General features: G+C 46.1%; 1 protein-coding gene across 1 annotated transcript; it reads left to right on the top strand.

Moving 5' to 3' along the window:
• Positions 1–324: 324 nt before the first annotated feature.
• On the top strand, positions 325–23353 carry LOC310868128 (extracellular calcium-sensing receptor-like; the record flags this gene model as incomplete). Its single annotated transcript, XM_083778389.1, has 13 exons — positions 325–396; positions 482–709; positions 792–876; positions 1004–1485; positions 12979–13044; positions 13213–13346; positions 13688–13880; positions 18241–18457; positions 18683–18828; positions 19067–19342; positions 21907–22134; positions 22223–22346; positions 22440–23353. 13 exons carry the CDS (start codon positions 325–327, stop codon positions 23351–23353), a joined length of 3165 nt encoding a protein of 1054 aa, XP_083634515.1.
• Between the last annotated feature and the right edge of the window lie 883 nt (positions 23354–24236).

Below are 24236 nucleotides of genomic sequence, written 5' to 3'. Positions count from 1 at the left end.
GAGGCCGAAGACGAGGCAGCAGAGGACCTAGGAAGAGACGCTGGAGGTGCTGCAGGCTCTGGAGGCGACACCGGATGTGCTGCAGGCGCTGGAGGTGACGCTGGAGGTGCTGCAGGCTCTGGAGGCGACGCTGGAGGTGCTGCAGGCTCTGGAGGCGACGCTGGAGGTCCTGGAGGCGATGCTGGAATTGTGTCTTCCGCTGTGTCTTCTTGTCTAGAAATGCAGTCATGCCTCTCTTCATTATGCAATAGTCACACAAGTGATATTATGAGGTTTTGTTGAAAGGCAATGCATAATGTAAAGGGTGGAGCACATGTTTTAGTAATGAGGCTGGTGGTGGAAGATAGCAACTCAGCAACAGGAACACCCCTTGCCCAATGCTTAAAACCCCAAATAGTGTGTACTGTGACTTGGGCACATAATAGGAAGTATGTTTTTAACGTATCTTGCTCTTCATGATTCTGCTCATCACCATTTCTAGCTTCTCTATTACCTGGAAAAGGTCAACTTCACCACATCTGGTGGTGATCGTGTATACTTTGATGAGAATGGTGATGCTTTACCAATCTTCGATATATTGAACTGGGCGTGGCTCCCTGATGGAAGCACAAACATTCACAACGTAGGTGTGGTCAAGAAGACAGCCTCCGGAGATGAAGAATTCATCCTCGATGAAGACAGAATCTTCTGGAACTTTCAATCCGCAAAAGTAATTTCATCTTTCTATAATTTTTAATTGAGCTCATGATGTGAATGAAATTTAAACTGATTATTTTTACTTTCCTCTGCAGCCTCCTCGGTCGGTGTGCAGTGACAGCTGTTCTCCTGGAACCCGTGTGGCCAGAAGGAAAGGAGAACCTGTCTGCTGCTACGACTGTATTGCTTGTTCTGAGTGAGAGTTCAGCAATGAGACAGGTAGGGTTACATAATGTAGCTACAGTATATGTACAGAAGGTTATAAGAAGATACATGAGTGTCCCTTTAATCTTGTCCTATTTGTTAGACTCTACAGAGTGCACCATGTGTCCAGAGGACTTATGGTCCAGTCCCCAGCGTGACCACTGTGTCCCTAAGAGCATTGAGTTCCTGTCCTACCATGAGTCCCTGGGGATCTCCTTAACAACCATCTCATTGCTAGGAAAATTTGTCTGTGCTATTGTCCTGGGGATCTTTGTTTATCATAAAGAGACGCCAATGGTCCGCGCCAACAACTCAGAACTCAGCTTCCAACTCAACTTCCAACTTTCACTCAAACTATGTTTCTTGTGCTCACTCCTGTTCATTGGTCGTCCCAGACTCTTGACTTGTCAGCTGAGGCATGCGATATTTGGGATCAGCTTTGTGCTGTGTGTCTCCTGCATCCTGGTAAAGACTATGGTGGTGCTGGCTGTGTTCAAGGCCTCCAAGCCTGGTGGTGCAGACATCATGAAGTGGTTTGGTCCTATGCAGCAGAGAGGAACAGTTCTGATTCTTACTTCAATCCAGGCAATAATCTGCACAGTCTGGCTTGTGTCTGCCTCACCAACTCCTCATAAAAACACACAATACTATTCTGAAAAGATAGTCTATGAGTGCAATGTTGGATCAACAGTTGGTTTTGCGGTGTTACTAGGTTATATTGGCTTATTTGCACTCCTCAGTTTCCTCCTAGTATTCATGGTAAGGAATCTTCCAGACAACTTCAATGAAGCTAAGTTAATTACTTTCAGCATGTTGATCTTCTGTGCCGTGTGGATAGCCTTCATACCAGCATATATCAGTTCTCCAGGCAAATATGCAGATGTAGTGGAGGTGTTTGCTATTTTAGCATCTAGTTTGGGAATTTTGCTTGCACTGTTTGGACCAAAGAGTTATATAATCATTTTGAAACCTGAGAAAAACACAAAGAAGTCCATTATGCGTCGAGGTGCCACCAAGACATAGGAGCACAAAGTAAATGTCAAAACTGTTTATCTGTGTGTGTATTGTACATATATATGGAGATATCGGATTTCTGATAGTAGAAGTTGATAGTAGCTTAAGTAGAAGATTCAAGCACCTGACGAAGCCAAACAGCGAAACGCGTCGTGCAATAAAAAGATTAAGCATAAATAATCTTGTCCTGAGTCTCTGGAGTGTGCGGTCCCTTACTTTCCCTGGGGAAGTTCTCTTTGGCCTGCATTTATACCTTGCCTTCCAGGACCTCCCCCACTGATAACCTTGTTAGTAATAGTCTGTTTTCTACCATAATTAAACTACATCTAGTCAGAGATACAACCATCTATTATCTGTGATAAAGGAGAAGTTGATTACCCTCCCTTTTAGTGTATGTAGTTATGTAGCAGAATCCAGTTTAGTGAACGATTCGTGACGATTCTTGTAAACCATGTTTTTTCTGTTCTATGGACCCTAGAGGACACATTTTTTACATTTTTTATTTCCGCCCTAACAATATTTTATCACCATGGCTATATGTGTAGCAATATTTTGTGTCTGTCTGTATTTCTGTCAATCATTTCTCCAAATCTGCCAGGCCGATTTACACCTAATTTGGTCCAGGAGTTTATGATGTGCTCTAGAGTCTAGAAATCCATAAAAATCACCAAAATCGGCCTATAGGTGGCGCTATAGCAACCAATTCAAAAAGTAAATTCATGACTATTCACAAACTACTTGTCCAATTTCAATGAACATTTCTTTGTTCTTGCACCAAGGGCTTCTGCACAAGACATGCAAACTTGATCATAATACACCCATAGATGGCACTACAGTAACCCATTTAAGAAGCAACCTAGGACCCCTTAGGTTCGGCCGACAGGTAGGTACTCAAGTATTTATATTCTGATTTCTCTCTCTACACAGTGGGGCAAGCCGTAGCTGTCTGTTAATGGCAGCCAGGGACTACTGTCCCTTTTACAGTGTAGTGTTCTTTTTGGCTTTTAGCCTTTTAGTATTCATTTGCAGTGTTTAATGCCAACCATATTTGGCTCAGAGTGATAGTGTGCTTCTTTGCAGTGCTTAACAGTGTGTTTATGGACATAGGACATGAGTGCATCCTAGTGCAATTGATTCTAATCCCTTATCTGTGTAGTGGACGACTTGATAACCTTCTATTGGTAACTCTGTGAATAGTGAATATACATTTTAAAGGAGATATCAATCAATACTGTGAATAGTGAATATACGTTTTAAAGGAAATGTCAATACTCTGTACTTTCACAGAATAAGTTATATTCCCATGAAGCAACCGACAATTATTGTTCACTCAAACTGAACACTTACCTTCATTATGTATTCCGGTAGTATTACTGTGACATTAGGAGTACTAAGCGACTCCATCAAGGAAATTATTGAAGCATTAAATAAATCAATTGTGCGTATTAAACGTAGCTTATCTGCTGTATCTCTTGGGAATTCGGATCCCGGCAAATCTCACCGAAAACCGGACACACATTATTTAGAATGTTTAGGTTACTTGTATTCAAGGTGTTATTTATGGAAGTATTTATATTGAAAGTATTTATTGAGAAGAACTGGTGCTAATTTATTCTGTGTCCTGTGGTAGGATCCACTCCTATTTAAGGGAGGCTTCAGGGACAGTTGGTTGGATGTGGGCATTGACACAAATAACATCCCTGAGGGAGAGCTACAGGGCCTTGTGTGATCAGGGTACAGCCTGAAGAGAGCTCTCATCCTGTTTGGGTTTTGTTAAGGAGTGTTGCCTAAGTATTTATTTATTTTTGTCCTTTATTTCGTTGCCAGTATTACAGTTTGCTATTGATAATTATTGCACTGAACAATTCTGGACGACTGGACTTTTGGTGGAGGAGTTTGGGGAGAATAAACGCCATTAACTACCATTCCTGACTGTTCTTGGAGCCTTGGCCGTTCGAGCAACTTTACATACAGAAATCAGCTTCATGGTGGCACTATAACCGGCAGTTGTGGCGGGATGCAGGGACAATGTTTTTCCATGGCCTCTAGGGAGTGCGCATACATAAGTTGTATACAGATCGATGCAGTTATAGCTAAAAACAGGAATAGGCCTGTTATAGCGCCACCGTGAGGCTGATTTGGGGGGAACATTTGTGGCATGTCATCCTCGGCCTAGTGGAAATGTGCATGTATAGTTTCACGGAAATTGCACTGTGTTTGTGATTTGTGGCATTTTTTCTAAACGGACCAATTGTGTGAGCTTTGGAAGCCAATCTTAGCCAATCAGGATGGAAGATGGGAAATGGTGCCGCTCCGTGTTGATCAAATGACTATGGAGATAGTGTATACCGAATTGTGTGATGTATGGATAAAATGTGTACGAGTAATCTACATAAATGTGTTTTGCCTAAATTGGCCTCATGGTGGCAGGCAGTTGAGGAGTATTTGGGGCAGAGGTTCGTCGTTGGCATCCAGGGAGTGTGTGTGCAAAGTTTGGCATGGATCGGGCCAACGGTGCCGGAGATTAGCTGATAACGGAAGGACGGAAGGACACACGGACGGAAGGACACACACACACACAGACGGAGTGCAAAACATACTCTCCCCTCATGCCTTCGGCCTGGTGGAGACAAAAAGGCAAGGCAGCGGCTTTATCTTCTCAGGAAACTGATACGTTTTAATGCTAGTAAACACACGCTGACCATGGTCTATAGATCACTAACTGAGAGTGTTCTCACTTTTAACATTGTGGTTTGGGAATCTCTCAGTTAGAGATAAAAACAAGCTCACCCAGGTAGTAAACCAAGCAAGTAAGATCATTGGAGCCATTGCAACTTCAGGACATATACAACCGCTCCATAACCAAATTCAGATTTGCAATGACTCTACCCACCCTCTACGCTCTGAATTTGACTTGTCATCATCGGGCAGGCCGGCTTAGGGCCAAATTAGCTAAAAAGAAGGGTTTACAAAACGTTGTTTGTGCCAACTGCTGTGGACATTTTAAATAAGAAAATGTTTAAATAGTTCACCTAATCCCCACTGTTGATGATCACTGTTGCTGTGTTCATGTGAATGCATTTTATATAGTATTATAATGCATCTGTGTAATTTATGTAATGTATGCACGCACGCACGCACGCACACACACACACACACACACACACACACACACACACACACACACACACACACACACACACACACACACACACACACACACACACACACACACACACACACACACACACACACACACACACTGCAGGTCACATAACCTAGCCTAGTGACTGCACAAACACACACTTGTATACCCACACAAACACTCTTCATGTCACATCATTGTAGAAAGGGAAACTGGACATCAGCATTAAAGGCATTAAACAATAAACGATAAGATCAGCTAACTTGCTAAGGCATTGAACCATGTAATATTTAATTGGTGTTATTGCAATGTTTCAACCTTGTGTTATTAAAATTTGCCTCTAAGGCCTGGGTTAATTAAATAACATCATTGTGTGTGTGTGTGTGTGTGTGTGTGTGTGTGTGTGTGTGTGTGTGTGTGTGTGTGTGTGTGTGTGTGTGTGTGTGTGCGTGCGTGCGTGCCACTGACCACCAACCTGCCACTGACCACAAACCTGCCACTAACCACCACTGACCACCAACCTGCCACTGACCACCAACCTGCCACTAACCACCACTGACCACCAACCTGCCACTGACCACCACTGACCACCAACCTGCCACTGACCACCAACTTGCCACTAACCACCACTGACCACCAACATGCCACTGGCCACCAACCTGCCACTGACCACCAACATGCCACTAACCACCACTGACCACAAACCTGCCACTGACCACCACTGACCACCAACCTGCCACTGACCACCAACTTGCCTGTCATTTGGGACACAACTAGTGAGTTGAAGATGCCTTGGGCTTTACTCTTGTTTTCCCTCACACTTCATTGGTAATCAGGAGTGGCCACCTGAGAAGTGGGGGAGGACTGACCACTGCTCTGATTAACAACTTCAGAGCTGAACAGTTTTTATGGTGCCCACATTTTCCAGATGCCACTGACCGGCAACCTGCCACTGACCGGCAACCTGCCACTGACCGGCAACCTGCCTCTCTCTCTAGGTCTTCCTCAGACGAGCCCTCCATCGTTTCTTCCAGTCATCCCGGTTTTCCATACATCTGGCCAGCTCGTTGTTGTTGCACATGTTAATGTGGGACCTCGTCGTGACCGGTGCCTGTGTGTTGGTTCCCACAGCACTAGTTTACTGGCTGGCAGCTCTTGGTGTCTTTGGCAGTGTCCTGCTAAAGTCTCATTCTCCCGGCTGCTATTTTCTGGCTCACCCTTAGCATTCCATCATACAGATTCTTGTTGGTACCATGTGTGCTCTTACTGATGTTAAGTATGGGACGCAGCATTCTGGTGTAGCACCCGTCTAGAGACTTCTGCAGAGTTGGCTTCAGGCTTCAGGTCCAGCACTCACTGCCGTATAGGAGAACAGACTCTACCGTTGTGTAGAAGAAGCTGAGTTTGGTTTGACACTGACCACCAACCTACCACTGACCACCGGAAACTGCCCATAGATCCGAAGTCCCGTTAGTCCGAACATGCACTGCTCCCGTGCTTGCGGTTAGGCTTAGGTTTGCTCCCGTGCTTGGTTAGGTTTAGGTTAGGGTTAGAGATAGGGATAGTAATTTCGGAACAATGAACCTTCTGACTAATGACACGGCACCCTGACCACCAACCTGCCACTGACCACCAACCTGCCACTAACCACCAACCTGCCACTGACCACCAACCTGCCACTGACCACCAACCTGCCACTGACCACCAACCTGCCACTGACCACCAACCTGCCACTGACCACCAACCTGCCACTAACCACCACTGACCACCAACCTGCCACTGACCACCAACCTGCCACTAACCACCACTGACCACCAACCTGCCACTGACCACCAACCTGCCACTGACCACCAACCTTCCACTAACCACCACTGACCACCAACCTGCCACTGACCACCACTGACCACCAACCTGCCACTGACCACCAACTTGCCACTAACCACCACTGACCACCAACATGCCACTAACCACCACTGACCACAAACCTGCCACTGACCACCACTGACCACCAACCTGCCACTGACCACCAACCTGCCACTGACCACCAACCTGCCACCAACCACCACTGACCACCAACCTGACACCACCAACCTGTCACTGAGCACCACTGACCACCAACCTGCCACTGACCACCAACCTGCCACTAACCACCACTGACCACTAACCTGCCACTGACCACCAACCTGCCACTGACCACCAACCTGCCACTAACCCCCACTGACCACCAACCTGCCACTAACCACCACTGACCACTAACCTGCCACTGACCACCAACCTGCCACTAACCACCACTGACCACTAACCTGCCACTGACCACCAACCTGCCACTGACCACCAACCTGCCACTAACCCCCACTGACCACCAACCTGCCACTGACCACCAACCTGCCACTGACCACCACTGACCACCAACCTGCCACTAACCACCAACCTGCCACTGACCACCAACCTGCCACTAACCACCAACCTGCCACTGACCACCAACCTGACACTGACCACCACTGACCACCAACCTGCCACTAACCACCAACCTGCCACTGACCACCAACCTGACACTGACCACCACTGACCACCAACCTGACACTGACCACCAACCTGACACTGACCACCACTGACCACCAACCTGACACTGACCACCACTGACCACCAACCTGCTACTGACCACCAACCTGCCACTAACCACCACTGACCACCAACCTGCCACTGACCACCACTGACCACCAACCTGCCACTGACCACCAACTTGCCACTAACCACCACTGACCACCAACCTGCCACTAACCACCACTGACCACAAACCTGCCACTGACCACCAACCTGCCACTGACCACCAACTTGCCACTAACCACCAATGACCACCAAGGTGGGAGCGGAGCAGGGGGGAGACATGTGAGAATTTTGGCTGGTTGAAGACCAAGCGAGCTGCTGCATTTTGGATCAGCTGGAGAGGCTTAAGTGCACATGCTGGTAGGCCAGTAAGGAGGGAGTTACAGTAGTCGAGTTTTGATAAGACTGTTGTCTGGATTAGGAGCTGGGCTGATTCCTGGGTGAGGAACGGTCTAATTCGTCGTATGTTATAGAGTGTGAACCTACAGGATCGAGTGACAGCTGTGATGTGAGGTTTGAACGAGAGCTGACTGTCCAGGACAACACCAAGATTCCTGGCTGTTGGGACAGACGATACCAGGGCGTTGTCTACGGAAATAGTTAGCTCCCGCATATGGCAGGACTTAGCTGGGACTGCCACTGACCACCAACTTGCCACTAACCACCACTGACCACCAACCTGCCACTGACCACCAACCTGCCACTAACCCCCACTGACCACCAACCTGCCACTGACCACCACTGACCACCAACCTGCCACTAACCACCAACCTGCCACTGACCACCAACCTGCCACTGACCACCAACCTGCCACTAACCACCACTGACCACCAACTTGACACTGAACACCAACCTGCCACTGACCACCAACCTGCCACTAACCACCACTGACCACTAACCTGCCACTGACCACCAACCTGCCACTAACCCCCACTGACCACCAACCTGCCACTGACCACCACTGACCACCAACCTGCCACTAACCACCAACCTGCCACTGACCACCAACCTACCACTGACCACCGGAAACTGCCCATAGATCCGAAGTCCCGTTAGTCCGAACATGCACTGCTCCCGTGCTTGCGGTTAGGCTTAGGTTTGCTCCCGTGCTTGGTTAGGTTTAGGTTAGGGTTAGAGATAGGGATAGTAATTTCGGAACAATGAACCTTCTGACTAATGACACGGCACCCTGACCACCAACCTGCCACTGACCACCAACCTGCCACTAACCACCAACCTGCCACTGACCACCAACCTGCCACTGACCACCAACCTGCCACTGACCACCAACCTGCCACTGACCACCAACCTGCCACTGACCACCAACCTGCCACTAACCACCACTGACCACCAACCTGCCACTGACCACCAACCTGCCACTAACCACCACTGACCACCAACCTGCCACTGACCACCAACCTGCCACTGACCACCAACCTTCCACTAACCACCACTGACCACCAACCTGCCACTGACCACCACTGACCACCAACCTGCCACTGACCACCAACTTGCCACTAACCACCACTGACCACCAACATGCCACTAACCACCACTGACCACAAACCTGCCACTGACCACCACTGACCACCAACCTGCCACTGACCACCAACCTGCCACTGACCACCAACCTGCCACTGACCACCACTGACCACCAACCTGACACTGAACACCAACCTGTCACTGACCACCACTGACCACCAACCTGCCACTGACCACCAACCTGCCACTAACCACCACTGACCACTAACCTGCCACTGACCACCAACCTGCCACTGACCACCAACCTGCCACTAACCCCCACTGACCACCAACCTGCCACTAACCACCACTGACCACTAACCTGCCACTGACCACCAACCTGCCACTAACCACCACTGACCACTAACCTGCCACTGACCACCAACCTGCCACTGACCACCAACCTGCCACTAACCCCCACTGACCACCAACCTGCCACTGACCACCAACCTGCCACTGACCACCAACCTGCCACTGACCACCAACCTGACACTAACCACCAACCTGCCACTGACCACCAACCTGCCACTGACCACCAACCTGACACTAACCACCAACCTGCCACTAACCACCAACCTGCCACTGACCACCAACCTGACACTAACCACCAACCTGCCACTGACCACCAACCTGACACTGACCACCACTGACCACCAACCTGCCACTAACCACCAACCTGCCACTGACCACCAACCTGACACTGACCACCACTGACCACCAACCTGACACTGACCACCAACCTGACACTGACCACCACTGACCACCAACCTGACACTGACCACTAACCTGACACTGACCACCACTGACCACCAACCTGCTACTGACCACCAACCTGCCACTAACCACCACTGACCACCAACCTGCCACTGACCACCACTGACCACCAACCTGCCACTGACCACCAACTTGCCACTAACCACCACTGACCACCAACCTGCCACTAACCACCACTGACCACAAACCTGCCACTGACCAACAACCTGCCACTGACCACCAACTTGCCACTAACCACCACTGACCACCAACCTGCCACTGACCACCAACCTGCCACTGACCACCAACCTGCCACTAACCACCACTGACCACCAACCTGACACTGAACACCAACCTGCCACTAACCACCACTGACCACCAACTTGACACTGAACACCAACCTGCCACTGACCACCAACCTGCCACTAACCACCACTGACCACTAAACTGCCACTGACCACCAACCTGCCACTGACCACCAACCTGCCACTAACCCCCACCGACCACCAACCTGCCACTGACCACCACTGACCACCAACCTGCCACTAACCACCAACCTGCCACTGACCACCAACCTGCCACTGACCACCAACCTGCCACTAACCACCAACCTGCCACTGACCACCAACCTGACACTGACCACCACTTACCACCAACCTGCCACTGACCACCAACCTGCCACTAACCACCACTGACCACCAACCTGACACTGTACACCAACCTGTCACTGAACACCACTGACCACCAACCTGCCACTGACCACCAACCTGCCACTAACTACCACTGACCACTAACCTGCCACTGACCACCAACCAGCCACTGACCACCAACCTGCCACTAACCCCCACTGACCACCAACCTGACACTGACCACCAACCTGCCACTGACCACCACTGACCACCAACCTGCCACTAACCACCAACCTGCCACTGACCACCAACCTGCCACTGACCACCAACCTGCCACTAACCCCCACTGACCACCAACCTGCCACTGACCACCAACCTGCCACTGACCACCAACCTGCCACTGACCACCAACCTGACACTAACCACCAACCTGCCACTGACCACCAACCTGCCACTGACCACCAACCTGACACTAACCACCAACCTGCCACTAACCACCAACCTGCCACTGACCACCAACCTGACACTAACCACCAACCTGCCACTGACCACCAACCTGACACTGACCACCACTGACCACCAACCTGCCACTAACCACCAACCTGCCACTGACCACCAACCTGACACTGACCACCACTGACCACCAACCTGACACTGACCACCAACCTGACACTGACCACCACTGACCACCAACCTGACACTGACCACTAACCTGACACTGACCACCACTGACCACCAACCTGCTACTGACCACCAACCTGCCACTAACCACCACTGACCACCAACCTGCCACTGACCACCACTGACCACCAACCTGCCACTGACCACCAACTTGCCACTAACCACCACTGACCACCAACCTGCCACTAACCACCACTGACCACAAACCTGCCACTGACCAACAACCTGCCACTGACCACCAACTTGCCACTAACCACCACTGACCACCAACCTGCCACTGACCACCAACCTGCCACTGACCACCAACCTGCCACTAACCACCACTGACCACCAACCTGACACTGACCACCAACCTGCCACTAACCACCACTGACCACTAACCTGCCACTGACCACCAACCTGCCACTGACCACCAACCTGCCACTGACCACCACTGACCACCAACCTGCCACTAACCACCAACCTGCCACTGACCACCAACCTGCCACTGACCACCAACCTGCCACTAACCACCAACCTGCCACTGACCACCAACCTGACACTGACCACCACTTACCACCAACCTGCCACTGACCACCAACCTGCCACTAACCACCACTGACCACCAACCTGCCACTAACCACCAACCTGCCACTGACCACCAACCTGCCACTGACCACCAACCTGCCACTAACCACCAACCTGCCACTGACCACCAACCTGACACTGACCACCACTTACCACCAACCTGCCACTGACCACCAACCTGCCACTAACCACCACTGACCACCAACCTGACACTGTACACCAACCTGTCACTGAACACCACTGACCACCAACCTGCCACTGACCACCAACCTGCCACTAACTACCACTGACCACTAACCTGCCACTGACCACCAACCAGCCACTGACCACCAACCTGCCACTAACCCCCACTGACCACCAACCTGACACTGACCACCAACCTGCCACTGACCACCACTGACCACCAACCTGCCACTAACCACCAACCTGCCACTGACCACCAACCTGCCACTGACCACCAACCTGCCACTGACCATACCTGCCACTGACCACCAACCTGACACTGACCACCACTGACCACCAACCTGACACTGACCACCAACCTGACACTGACCACCACTGACCACCAACCTGACACTGACCACCAACCTGACACTGACCACCACTGACCACCAAACTGACACTGACCACCAACCTGACACTGACCACCACTGACCACTAACCTGCCATTGACTAAGGTGACATGTTGCGAACCGATTTGCAAGTTTATTGCGGATCTCATTGTCTCTCGTAACGTACAAAAGTATTGGCATCAAAATGTACTTAATGTACCAAAAGTATAAGTAGCCTACTCATTATAATAGAATATGGCCCATTTCAAATGTCTAAAAAATCTTTCGAAAATAGCTGATCTACAAGCTCACAATGCATCGCAATCGGCTATTTTCAAATGGCCAGAATGTATAAAAGGCTGAAGTGGTTAATGTATGTTTTGTAATAATCAAAATCTACAAAGTAACTAAAGTTTCCAAATAAATGTAGAGGAGTAAAAGTACAATATTGGGATTCGAGATGTAGTGGAGTAGAAGTAAAAGCATTGGAAATGACAAATACAAATACCTCAACATTGAACTTAAGTACAGTACTTCAGTAACTCTACTTTGTTACTTTCCACCACTGATACCTATGTATGTTAAACCCTGCCTCTGTGTGTGCCTAAAGGCCCAGATCGGTGTTGTGAAAGATTACGTAATGTCGTCATCTGGCACAGGGGACGGCACTGCATGGGTATAAAACCTAACAACTGGACAATGGATGGAGCAGGTGGGAGGGGTTGTTAGACAGAGGAGGACAGTCATGACGGCTTCTTTAGACATACAACTGTTTTCATACTTGATGATGTTCGCTTCCTTCTCTCCTTTGTCTTCATCCTCTTCCTCTTCTTGTGAGTTACAGGCACCGTTAAAACATGGAGGAATGTACAAGGCTGGAGATGTGCTTCTGGGTGGTTTGTTTCCAATCCACACCTCCTCTGTGTTCCCTGAGCTGACGTTCACACAGTCCAAGGAACAGAATCCCTCCTGCAGTCAGTGAGTATCACGAAGACAACACCAACCTTGTTTTGATTAGAAACATGATTAGTTGATGTGTATATTTCTACAAAGATACTGTATAGGCTGTTGGGTGGAAACCTTCTCAGAACATGTGTTTGGATGGATCTAGGGTAGTTATTATTTAGTAACAAGCACTTTCACTTAAATATTTTCTTCAAAAATAGAACAATTTTTTTTGTCACACTGTAGTATGAAAAAGTAAGTAATTTATTAAACAGAACGTTTAAATATGGAGATACAAGGTTTCTGCCCGACAGCAATGATATTCAAGGCTACAGTGTAATTGTGTGTGTTAGTTTTATAATGAGGACGTTCAGATGGGCACAGACCATGGCTTTTGCCATCACTGAGATCAACAGAGACCCCAGCCTGCTCCCCAATGTGACTCTGGGATACCTTTGCTATGACACCTGTTTAACGCTTGGAGTGGCAGTCCCTGCAGCGTTGTCACTGATCAGTGGGAGAGAGGAGCAGTTTACACTGGATCAGAGCTGTGTTGGGTCTCCTCCAGTACTTGGAATTGTGGGTCCTAGTACCTCAAAAAGTTCTGTTACCATCTCTAGAATATTAGGTGTATACAAAGTGCCCATGGTAAGCTTCCTATCCCCTTTCACAATAGCCTATTTTATTTAATGTTGCTTACTTGGTTATTTGCAAATCTATAATATGATAAATATTAAATTTGGTATTTTTCCCCTTTGAAAGACATAGAACATAATCGTTGCTGTCGAGAAGAAACCTCGTGTCTCCATATTTCAACTTGTAATGCTTTTTCAATGCCCTATTTTTTCATTATGCTAGTGTTAGACAAAAGTATCAAACACAGCCGATCAACAAGGTCACAGTGTGACATGTTCTGAGCTTGTAATCTGCAATTTTTCTTTATTTTTCTGTATTTTCTTCCCCTTTTTAGTTTTAAGTGAAAGTGGTAAGTAACTGCACTTAGCCTGTGTTTTACAGGTCTGTTGGTTCATGGTACAGCATCAATCACCTCTGTACAATTAGAGACTGTCCTTAACAGTTTCCGTGCCTTGAATGGATTACTCCAGGTTAATGTCGCTGCCGTATCGGACATACCCGCCTTTTGTTTTATGTGTTTAATCCGCCGTAATGTAATGAATCAAAAGAAAATCCGTCTTCGTAGCGGAGTATGAGACTGGATGCCTTCGCTGAGATGACAAAACCGGAAATCGTCACATGCTGTGGGCTGCTAGGGCTTCTGGGAAATTGAGGCCAATGGAAATGCATTGGGTGCAACGCCTCATTGAAACCAATCTTGTGTGCGTCTTCCGCGTGCACCAAGATGGTGGATGCTACACACAGATCATAACAAACCACGGGAGCTTTTTTTGATGGATTTTCGCGGATTAAAAGCCCAAATAATTCAGCGTATGCTCTAAAGGTAATACAACAATCTCGGCAGTGAAGGGGGGTTGATTAAAATGCGGGTTAATCGTAAAAAACAGTCAAACTGTTAAAGACAAGGCAGGTAAACTAAACAGACCTACAGATGTGCCATTCCAACTCTTCACACTTTACTGATCTTTTCTTTTACATTTTTATATCCCACAATTTTGTAACCCAGTTTTTCTTTTCACCCAGTGCCAATTATCTAATGTAATCCTGGGCGCTACACTTCCTCTGCCAACCTGGGGGGGGGGGGGGGGGGGGGGGGGGGGGGCAGCGAACTGACCTCATGCCTCCTTCTATGCATGAGGAGTCCAAGCTGCTTCTTTTCACCTGACAGAGGGGAATTTCCCCGGCCGGACGTAGCGCGTGGAAGGGACAGTTCCTTTCCCCTCCATCAGGCGCCCCGGCTGGCCAGGGGGAGGTAGTTTTAGAGACCAGGATTACGGCATGTTTTTGTGAGGGTATCTACCCTCTCTACCCTACTGATCTTTTCTTGAAGGTTTCTGAAAATGCATGTTTTCCCTGCAGGTTTAATTCACTGATTAACCTAATGTTAATGCTACTGCTTTTCTACTGAAAAGAAGTGTCCAGCAGAGGAACAATATCTATTCAGGATCATTTACGTATAACACATTGACAATGCCCCCTTACTGAACTGTTCTGTTTCTGACAATGCACTGACAATATACTGAACTGTTCTGTTTCTGACAATGCACTGCATTCTACTGAATTGCCAATGGCAGGACATGTAAAGTTCTCAAACAGCACATCCAAATCTCTCTGTCCAGCATCCTCTCCACAGTATTGGAAATAATCATGTTTGTACATCTGGAAATGTTTGTCTTTACTGCAGAAACCCGGGACAGTGTTATGCATTTTTGCAATTAAATAAATGATTGCCAACTACAGTATTTCCACTATCTTCCTATGCTAAATTTAAACTTATTGAGATTTTGACAGGATAAACCAAACGGTTTCAGAAGCTGCTTGTGGCATATCTAAGCACATTGTGCATATACATGGATGATCTATCTAGTGAATTTAATAAGTGCAATACATGCTGTCTTATAGGTAACTATCATTAATCACCTTATGTACGCTTATGACCTGGTCATTCTGAATGCACACAGTGTAGGGTTAAAAGCAGCTATTGAAAGTGTCGTCAAATTATGGCCATGACATCATTTTTCAGTGATAGGCCCGCCCCATGAAATCTATTTTTAGTTTTGTTTGTGAAAAGTCATGATGAAATATTGAAGAAGAGTAGCTCAAGTTGCCATGCATGTATTGCTGTACTTATATTTTGATGAGAACTATTTTTTATGGAATATTTTACATTGGGTAAAATATACCTGTGTTTAGTGATGGTGTATAGTCTTATTAAGGACATATAGGCAGGGCTGCACACAACTTTTTTTGGTCTAGTACTCAGAGGAGCACCTGGAGGAGTTTCTTGGTGCTCCTAAAATGCGGCGACCCGTCTCGCCGGATGGATAAAAGAGGGATGAATAACTTATAGCAAAACGATATCTATTGGATGAGTGGGGAGTCAATGGAGAGTATTGCAACTCTAGATTTAGCACTATGATGGCTCTTGTTGTAGATTCATCCCATTATTAAAAAAATCTAAATTTGCAAAAATCTAGGTCCATGTGTGGTCCAGCCCTATGGAATGCATATTCTAATAAAAACAACTTAATACTTCCATAAGGATAATATGAGTATCAAAGCAATATTTAGATTTTCAGATTCAGATTCCAGAGGGCCACTATATTTCCACACTCACTCCAGAGGGCCACTATATTTCCACACTCACTCCAGAGGGCCACTATATTTCCACACTCATTCCAGAGGGCCACTATATTTCCACACTCACTCCAGAGGGCTACTATATATATTTTTTTTTTGTATTTGTTTTTATTCTGTTTTTCCAGATAAGTTACTATGCTGGTTGTTCCTGTCTGAGCGACCGGACTCAGTTCACATCCTTCTTCAGAACAATGCCAAGTTTTGTCTTCCAGGTGAACTTCTATAACAATAGATGTGTTGGTATCTAATAGTTCATGTTTCACAAACTGGAATACTCTAACCCATGGGGTGGGCAACTTTGATGTAGGAGAGGGCCACTATATTTCTACACTCACTCCAGAGGGCCACTATATTTCTACACTCACTCCAGAGGGGCACTATATTTCTACACTCACTCCGGAGGGCCACTATATTTCTACACTCACTCCAGAGGGCCACTATATTTCTACACTCACTCCATAGGGCCACCATATTTCTACACTCACTCCAGAAGGCCACTATATGTCTACACTCACTCCAGAGGGCCACTATATGTCTACACTCACTCCAGAGGGCCACTATATTTCTACACTGACTCGAGAGGGCCACTATATTTCCACACTCACTCCAGAGGGCCACAATTATTTCCACACACACTCCAGAGGGCCACTATATTTCCACATTCACTCCAGAGGGCCACTATATTTCAACACACACTCCAGAGGGCCACTATGTTTCTACAATAACTCCAGAGGGCCACTATATTTCCACACTCACTCCAGAGGGCCACAATTATTTCCACACTCACTCCAGAGGGACACTATAATTCCACACTCACTCCAGAGGGCCACAATTATTTCCACACTCGCTCCAGAGGGCCACTATATTTCCACACTAACTCCAGAGGGCCACAATTATTTCCACACACACTCCAGAGGGACACTATATTTCCACACTCACTCCAGAGGGCCACTATATTTCCACACTCACTCCAGAGGGCCACTATATTTCTACACTCACTCCAGAGGGCCACTATATTTCCACACTCACTCCAGAGGGCCACTATATTTCCACACTCACTCCAGAGGGCCACAATTATTTCCACACACACTCCAGAGGGCCACTATATTTCCACACTGACTCCAGAGGGCCACTATATTTCCACACTGACTCCAGAGGGCCAAATTGTGTATACTGTTGGGTAGAAATATCTTATCTCCATTCTAGCTCAACACGCGTTGCACTGCGACACGTTTTGAGTTTGGGATCTCCTATTTTAGCTAATTTTTAACAGATTTAATTATTATTTGGTATTTTTGCTAAGATTATTTGGAATCCTGAAAAGTAGGCCTAACATTTAATTTCAAATGCATTTATTTATACTTGTGTTAACTTTAAAATGAAAAATACTAAAATTCAAATGCATTGGACATAAAAAGACAATTTTAATTGTAATTATGCTATGTTGACCATTATAGATATAATTAAAGTGGGTCATGTTTGCATGTTTGGAATTGTAACAGCTGAAATCAATAATATAATGGTATTCCAATATTAACCTGCAGGCCACATAAGTGAACACGGGGGCCGTATGTGACCCCTGGGCCGCCGTTTGCCCATGTACTGTATGATCTAACCTAAGTACATTTCCGTCTATTCTTCATCTACTCAGGTGCGAGCTATGCTCCAGACTATGAGGTGGTTCGAGTGGACCTGGGTAGGACTGTTGTTCAGTGATGATGATGCTGGCCGTGACGCCGCCCGATTGTTCCAGTCTGGCCTGGACCTGTCTGGTCTGGGTTGTGTGGCGTATTCAGAGGCTCTGCCCTTCCACAATGACCTGGATAAACTCCAGAGGATCGTCACTGTGATGAAGACGTCCACAGCTCGTGTGGTCATTATGTTTGGATACGGGCCCTATATGCATCATGTCTTGGATGAGGTTTGTGTTACGATACATCTGTGGAGGATGTTAATTTAGGGATTCGTAATTAGAATAATCTAAAATGAGAATGTATTGAAAGAAAGACATGCCTTTCATTTATTTTGAAACGATGAACAGGTGGTTAAGCAGAATGTGACAGGTCTGCTATGGATCTTACCTGCCACTTCAGGTTGGTGGGGAGACGGTCTCCAGCTTCCTCACTACCTGCCGTACCTGAGAGGCACCCTGGGTTTTGCCATCCGTCGTGCAGAGATACCAGGTTTGAAGGACTACTTGTTAAAAATACGTCCTGACAATGACCATGAGGATAACGTAGTAAGTATTTGTTTAATTGTATGTCTACAGTTACATGTCTCATTTAATTGAATATTGAGACACAGGACCACAATGGACACAAGCCTTTAGGACATGTTGTGTTATCCTTTTTGCACCATTGTATAATTGTACCACTGTAGTATTTGCAAACTGTGAATGAAGTGAATAATAAAAAGGCCTACATTAATCAATTAATTGTATTTAAAGGTATTCTTATGAATGAATTGTGTTCTTTCAGGTGAGGCAGTTTTGGGAACGCACATTTCATTGTAAATTTTCACCCCTTCCACCAGAGTGGGTGGACGCTGGTGGAAGGGTGTGTACTGGACAAGAGGACCTGGGAACGGCAGAAACTACATTTTTGGATTTGTCTGACCTCAGGGGAGAGTACAATGTGTACAAGGCTGTGTATGCTCTGGCCCACGCCCTCCATGACATGCTGCAGTGTGTGCCAGGAAGAGGGCCTTTCCCTGGGCACAGCTGTGCCAGTTTCCAGACAATACAGCCATGGCAGGTAGGATATTAATTCATTTAACCTGTAGGATTCTTTTTATTTATTGTTTATTTGCACATTTAAAAACACCACATTTGAAACAACATATTATTGGGTTGTAGAAAACCCTGTGGGGTTTATAAAGTTAATCTCACTTTATTTAAAATAAATCATAAAAATCAAACGTGAATTATTTGTTAGTAATATAACAATGGATAGATGCACAGTATAAATGAAAAAAATACATATTAGTAGAAAACAAAATGTAAAGCTTTTTTTCTGGGTGCCTGAAGCTCTGTCTGTGCAGCATTTGAGCCACGGACCACCATTTGATGACATTTAGCCTCTCAGAAGGGTCCATTTGGTTACATGTGAGCCAGGTCTCCCCATTGACTTTCAATGAGGTATTTTGTCTTAGTTCATTGCGCATTATGTTGCCACCAACATTCTAATGCTAACATGCTAACATGCTAATACTAACATGCTAACATGCTAGCATGCTAACATTTTAATGCTAACATGCTAATGCTAACATGCTAACATGCTAATGCTATCATGCTAACATTATAATGCTAACATGCTAACATCCTAATGCTATCATGCTAACATCATAATGCTAACATGCTAATGCTAACATGCTAATGCTATCATGCAAACATGCTAATGCTTACATGCTAATGCTATCATGCTAACATGCTAACATGCTAATGTTAACATGCTAACATGCTAATGCTATCATGCTAACATGCTAATGCTAACATGTTAATGCTAACATGCTAATGCTAACATGCTAATGCTATCATGCTAAGATGCTAATGCTAACATGCTAACATGCTAATGCTAACATGCTAATGTTATCATGCTAACATGCTAATGCTAACATGATAACATGCTAATGCTAACATGCTAATGCTAATATGCTGACATGCTAATGATAACATGCTAATGCTAACATGCTAATGCTATCATGCTAACATGATAATGCTAACATGCTAATGCTAACATGCTAATATGCTAACATGCTAATGCTAACATGTTAATGCTAACATGCTAATGCTATCATGCTAATGCTATCATGCTAACATGCTAACATGCTAATGCTATCATGCTAACATGCTAATGCTAAGATGTCTGAGCTGTAAGGGTCCATTTGGTTTCGTTCAGGGGGGCGGCCCGGTTCCGGCGAGCCGCCCTGCTTCTGAAACGGCCGAGAAATGACAGTTACGTGTTTCCCCGATTTTCTCCATTGACTTTCAATGTGTGTGTGTGCGTGCACATGTGTGCATGTGCGTGCATGTGCGTTCGTGTGTGCGCGTGTTTGAGAGGTGGTCAACTTGACCTTGAATCATTAACAAAGTATCAATTTCACCTGGGCTAGGGCTAGTCTATGCAAATGCAAACACTATTGAAAGTTAAAACCACACTGACTCAGTGAGAGAACGTATGTCCGAACAAATTGCTCTATCGCAAAAAGTAAACGTCAAATGTGATTTTTGTTTTCGCCGTGAGTGACCCGAGACATTGAGGTACGCCGTGTGCGATCGTGGTATTGGTACGATAAAAAACGTGGTTATGAGAGCGAGTTAAGAAGTGTGGCTACAAAATTACCGAAACCCATGCGTGTAAAGTTAATATTTTGGCCGTGATGACGATTTGTTCGGAGAATTTCGCTACAGTCAACACATTGGCTTCTCCCTCTGACCCGCTCTCTCTCTGGCCGTGCGACACTCTAAATCGAGATTTTTGCTCAGACCAAACACACTTTGAACTGCGATAGCGGGCAAACCGTGCAACGTATTCGAATTCCGTCTGAACCACGACAGAGTCGATGGCCTCGTGTGCTGTTTGAGGTTTAAATCGTGTTTCTACGTAACAATATGCCAGAGTAATGTGGCTCCAAAGTAACGTGTCATTTTCTGTTTTTACCCGCGTTTCCCCATTGACTTTGCATGGGGCATTTTTCGCGTTGTTTATTGCGAATTACGTCGGCACGGTAACCCGAAACGGAAAGAAAAGCACAAGCACACCATTCCCGGCCGAGCCGCACGTTTCGATGTATATATTGTGGGGCTTTGGTAAACCGTGCGGCCGGCCATAGACGTCAAAGTTTCGTGTCTTGATTATTACGATTACGATTAAGTATGTGTTGCGGATTTCAACCTGTGTTTCTGCCATTGCATGGCAGGCACCCAGACATAGTAAGGTAATTAAAGCACTAACTAAATACAGAACGTGTTACGGAACGTGCTGCAGGCCGACGCCTCTCAAGTATAGGGGGCAGGTGGTAATTAATGTTCTTCTGAATGTGGTATTTTAAATAGTCTTCCTCACTCCTAATGCTCAACAAATGTGGGTGACATTATGAATATGGTTTTGTTGAAAGGCAATGCATAATGTAAGGGGTAGAGCACATGTTTTAGTAATGAGGCTGGTGGCGGAAGATAGCAACTCAGCAACAGGAACACCCCTTGCACAATGCTTAAATCCCCAAATAGTGTGTAGCGTGACTTGGGCACATAATAGGACCCTTAAGTATGTTTTTAACGTCTCTTGCTCTTCATGATTCTGCTCATCGCCATTTCTAGCTTCTCTATTACCTGGAAAAGGTCAACTTCACCACATCTGGTGGTGATCGTGTATACTTTGATGAGAATGGTGATGCTTTACCAATCTTCGATATATTGAACTGGGCGTGGCTCCCTGATGGAAGCACAAATATTCACAACGTAGGTGTGGTCAAGATGACAGCCTCCGGAGATGAAGAACTCACCCTCGATGAAGACAGAATCTTCTGGAACTTTCAATCCGCAAAAGTAATTTCAGCTTTCTAAAATGTTTAATTGAGCTCATGATGTGAATGAAATTTATATTTAAACTGATTCTTTTTACTTTCCTCTGCAGCCTCCTCGGTCGGTGTGCAGTGAGAGCTGTTCTCCTGGAACCCGTGTGGCCAGAAGGAAAGGAGAACCTGTCTGCTGCTACGACTGCATTGCTTGTTCTGAGGGAGAGTTCAGCAATGAGACAGGTAGGGTTACATAATGTAGCTACAGTACCGTATATGTACAGAAGGTTATAAGAAGATACGTGAGTGTCCCTTTAATCTTGTCCTATTTGTTAGACTCTACAGAGTGCACCGTGTGTCCAGAGGACTTCTGGTCCAGTCCCCAGCGTGACCACTGTGAACCTAAGAGCATTGAGTTCCTGTCCTACGATGAGGCCCTGGGGATCTCCTTAACAACCATCTCATTGCTAGGAACATTTGTCTGTGCTATTGTCCTGGGGATCTTTGTTTATCATAAAGAGACGCCCATGGTCCGCGCCAACAACTCAGAACTCAGCTTCCAACTCTTGCTTTCACTCACACTATGTTTCTTGTGCTCACTCTTGTTCATTGGTCGTCCCAGACTCTGGACTTGTCAGCTGAGGCATGCAATATTTGGGATCAGCTTTGTGCTGTGTGTCTCCTGCATCCTGGTAAAGACTATGGTGGTGCTGGCTGTGTTCAAGGCCTCCAAGCCTGGTGGTGCAGACATCATGAAGTGGTTTGGTGCCATGCAGCAGAGAGGAACAGTTCTGATTCTTACTTCAATCCAGGCAATAATCTGCACAGCCTGGCTTGTGTCTGCCTCACCAACTCCTCATAAAAACACACAATACTATTCTGAAAAGATAGTCTATGAGTGCAATGTTGGATCAACAGTTGGTTTTGCAGTGTTACTAGGTTATATTGGCTTACTAGCACTCCTCAGTTTCCTCCTAGCATTCATGGTAAGGAATCTTCCAGACAACTTCAATGAAGCTAAGTTAATTACTTTCAGCATGTTGATCTTCTGTGCCGTGTGGATAGCCTTCATACCAGCATATATCAGTTCTCCAGGCAAATATGCAGATGTAGTGGAGGTATTTGCTATTCTAGCATCTAGTTTGGGAATTTTGCTGGCGCTGTTTGGACCAAAGTGTTATATAATTATGTTGAAACCTGAGAGAAACACAAAGAAGTCCATCATGGGTCGAGGTGCCACCAAGTCATAGAAGCAGAAATGTTAAATTCACATTGTGTCTTGTCAAAACTCGACTATTGTAACTCCCTCCTTACTGGCCTACCAGCATGTGCACTTAAAATTCTCCCCCCTGCTCCGCTCCATCCGCTGGCTCACAGTCGCTGCCCGCACAGAATACAAAACTCTGATGCTGGCATTCAAAGCAACCAAAGGTATGGCTCCCCATATCTTGCAAGTATGATTGAACCCTACAAACCCTCCCGCGCACTCAGATCAGCCAACGCAGGGAACCCTCACTAAAAACGGCGGGACAACGCTCCACACGTCCCAAACTCTTCTCCTTTCTGGCTCCAAAACTGTAGAATGCACTTCCCATTGCAGTCAGAACTGGAGCATCACTCCCAATCTTCCGCCGTAGTCTGAAAACCCACCTTTTCAGACTCCATCATGGCCCATAGCACTTACCCTACCCCCTTAGATAGCATTTCTGTAGACTTAGATAGCATTTGATACAGATCTATAGCATGTTATGTAGACAGCACTATAATTGCATTGTATGTAGCCATAGCACGTCATAGTACATATGTATAGCATAGTATAGTATATATGTATAGTTTATATGTATAGTTTCATTATATAGATATTCCACTGTTACGTTCTTAGCTTACGCATGTTTCATGATATTTTTTGTGATTTTATGTGATGTATGATGCTTTTTTGTTCTTGCTTAATGTAAGTCGCTCTGGATTAAGAGCGTCTGCTAAATGCCTAAATTGTAAATAGTAAATAGTATTTTATTACAATAAGTCTATTGGATGCATATATATAGATATATATATATAACCTTGTTTGTAATAGAGTGTTTTCTACCATATTAACACAGCGATTGCGATCCACGTATCAATACGGCTTTA

This window comes from Protomyctophum parallelum (genome assembly GCF_964188405.1).
Source record: "Protomyctophum parallelum genome assembly, chromosome: 12".
In the NCBI taxonomy this organism is placed as follows: domain Eukaryota; kingdom Metazoa; phylum Chordata; class Actinopteri; order Myctophiformes; family Myctophidae; genus Protomyctophum; species Protomyctophum parallelum.
The sequence above is the reverse complement of the archived record's forward strand: the minus strand, read 5'-3'. Positions and strand labels throughout refer to the sequence as shown.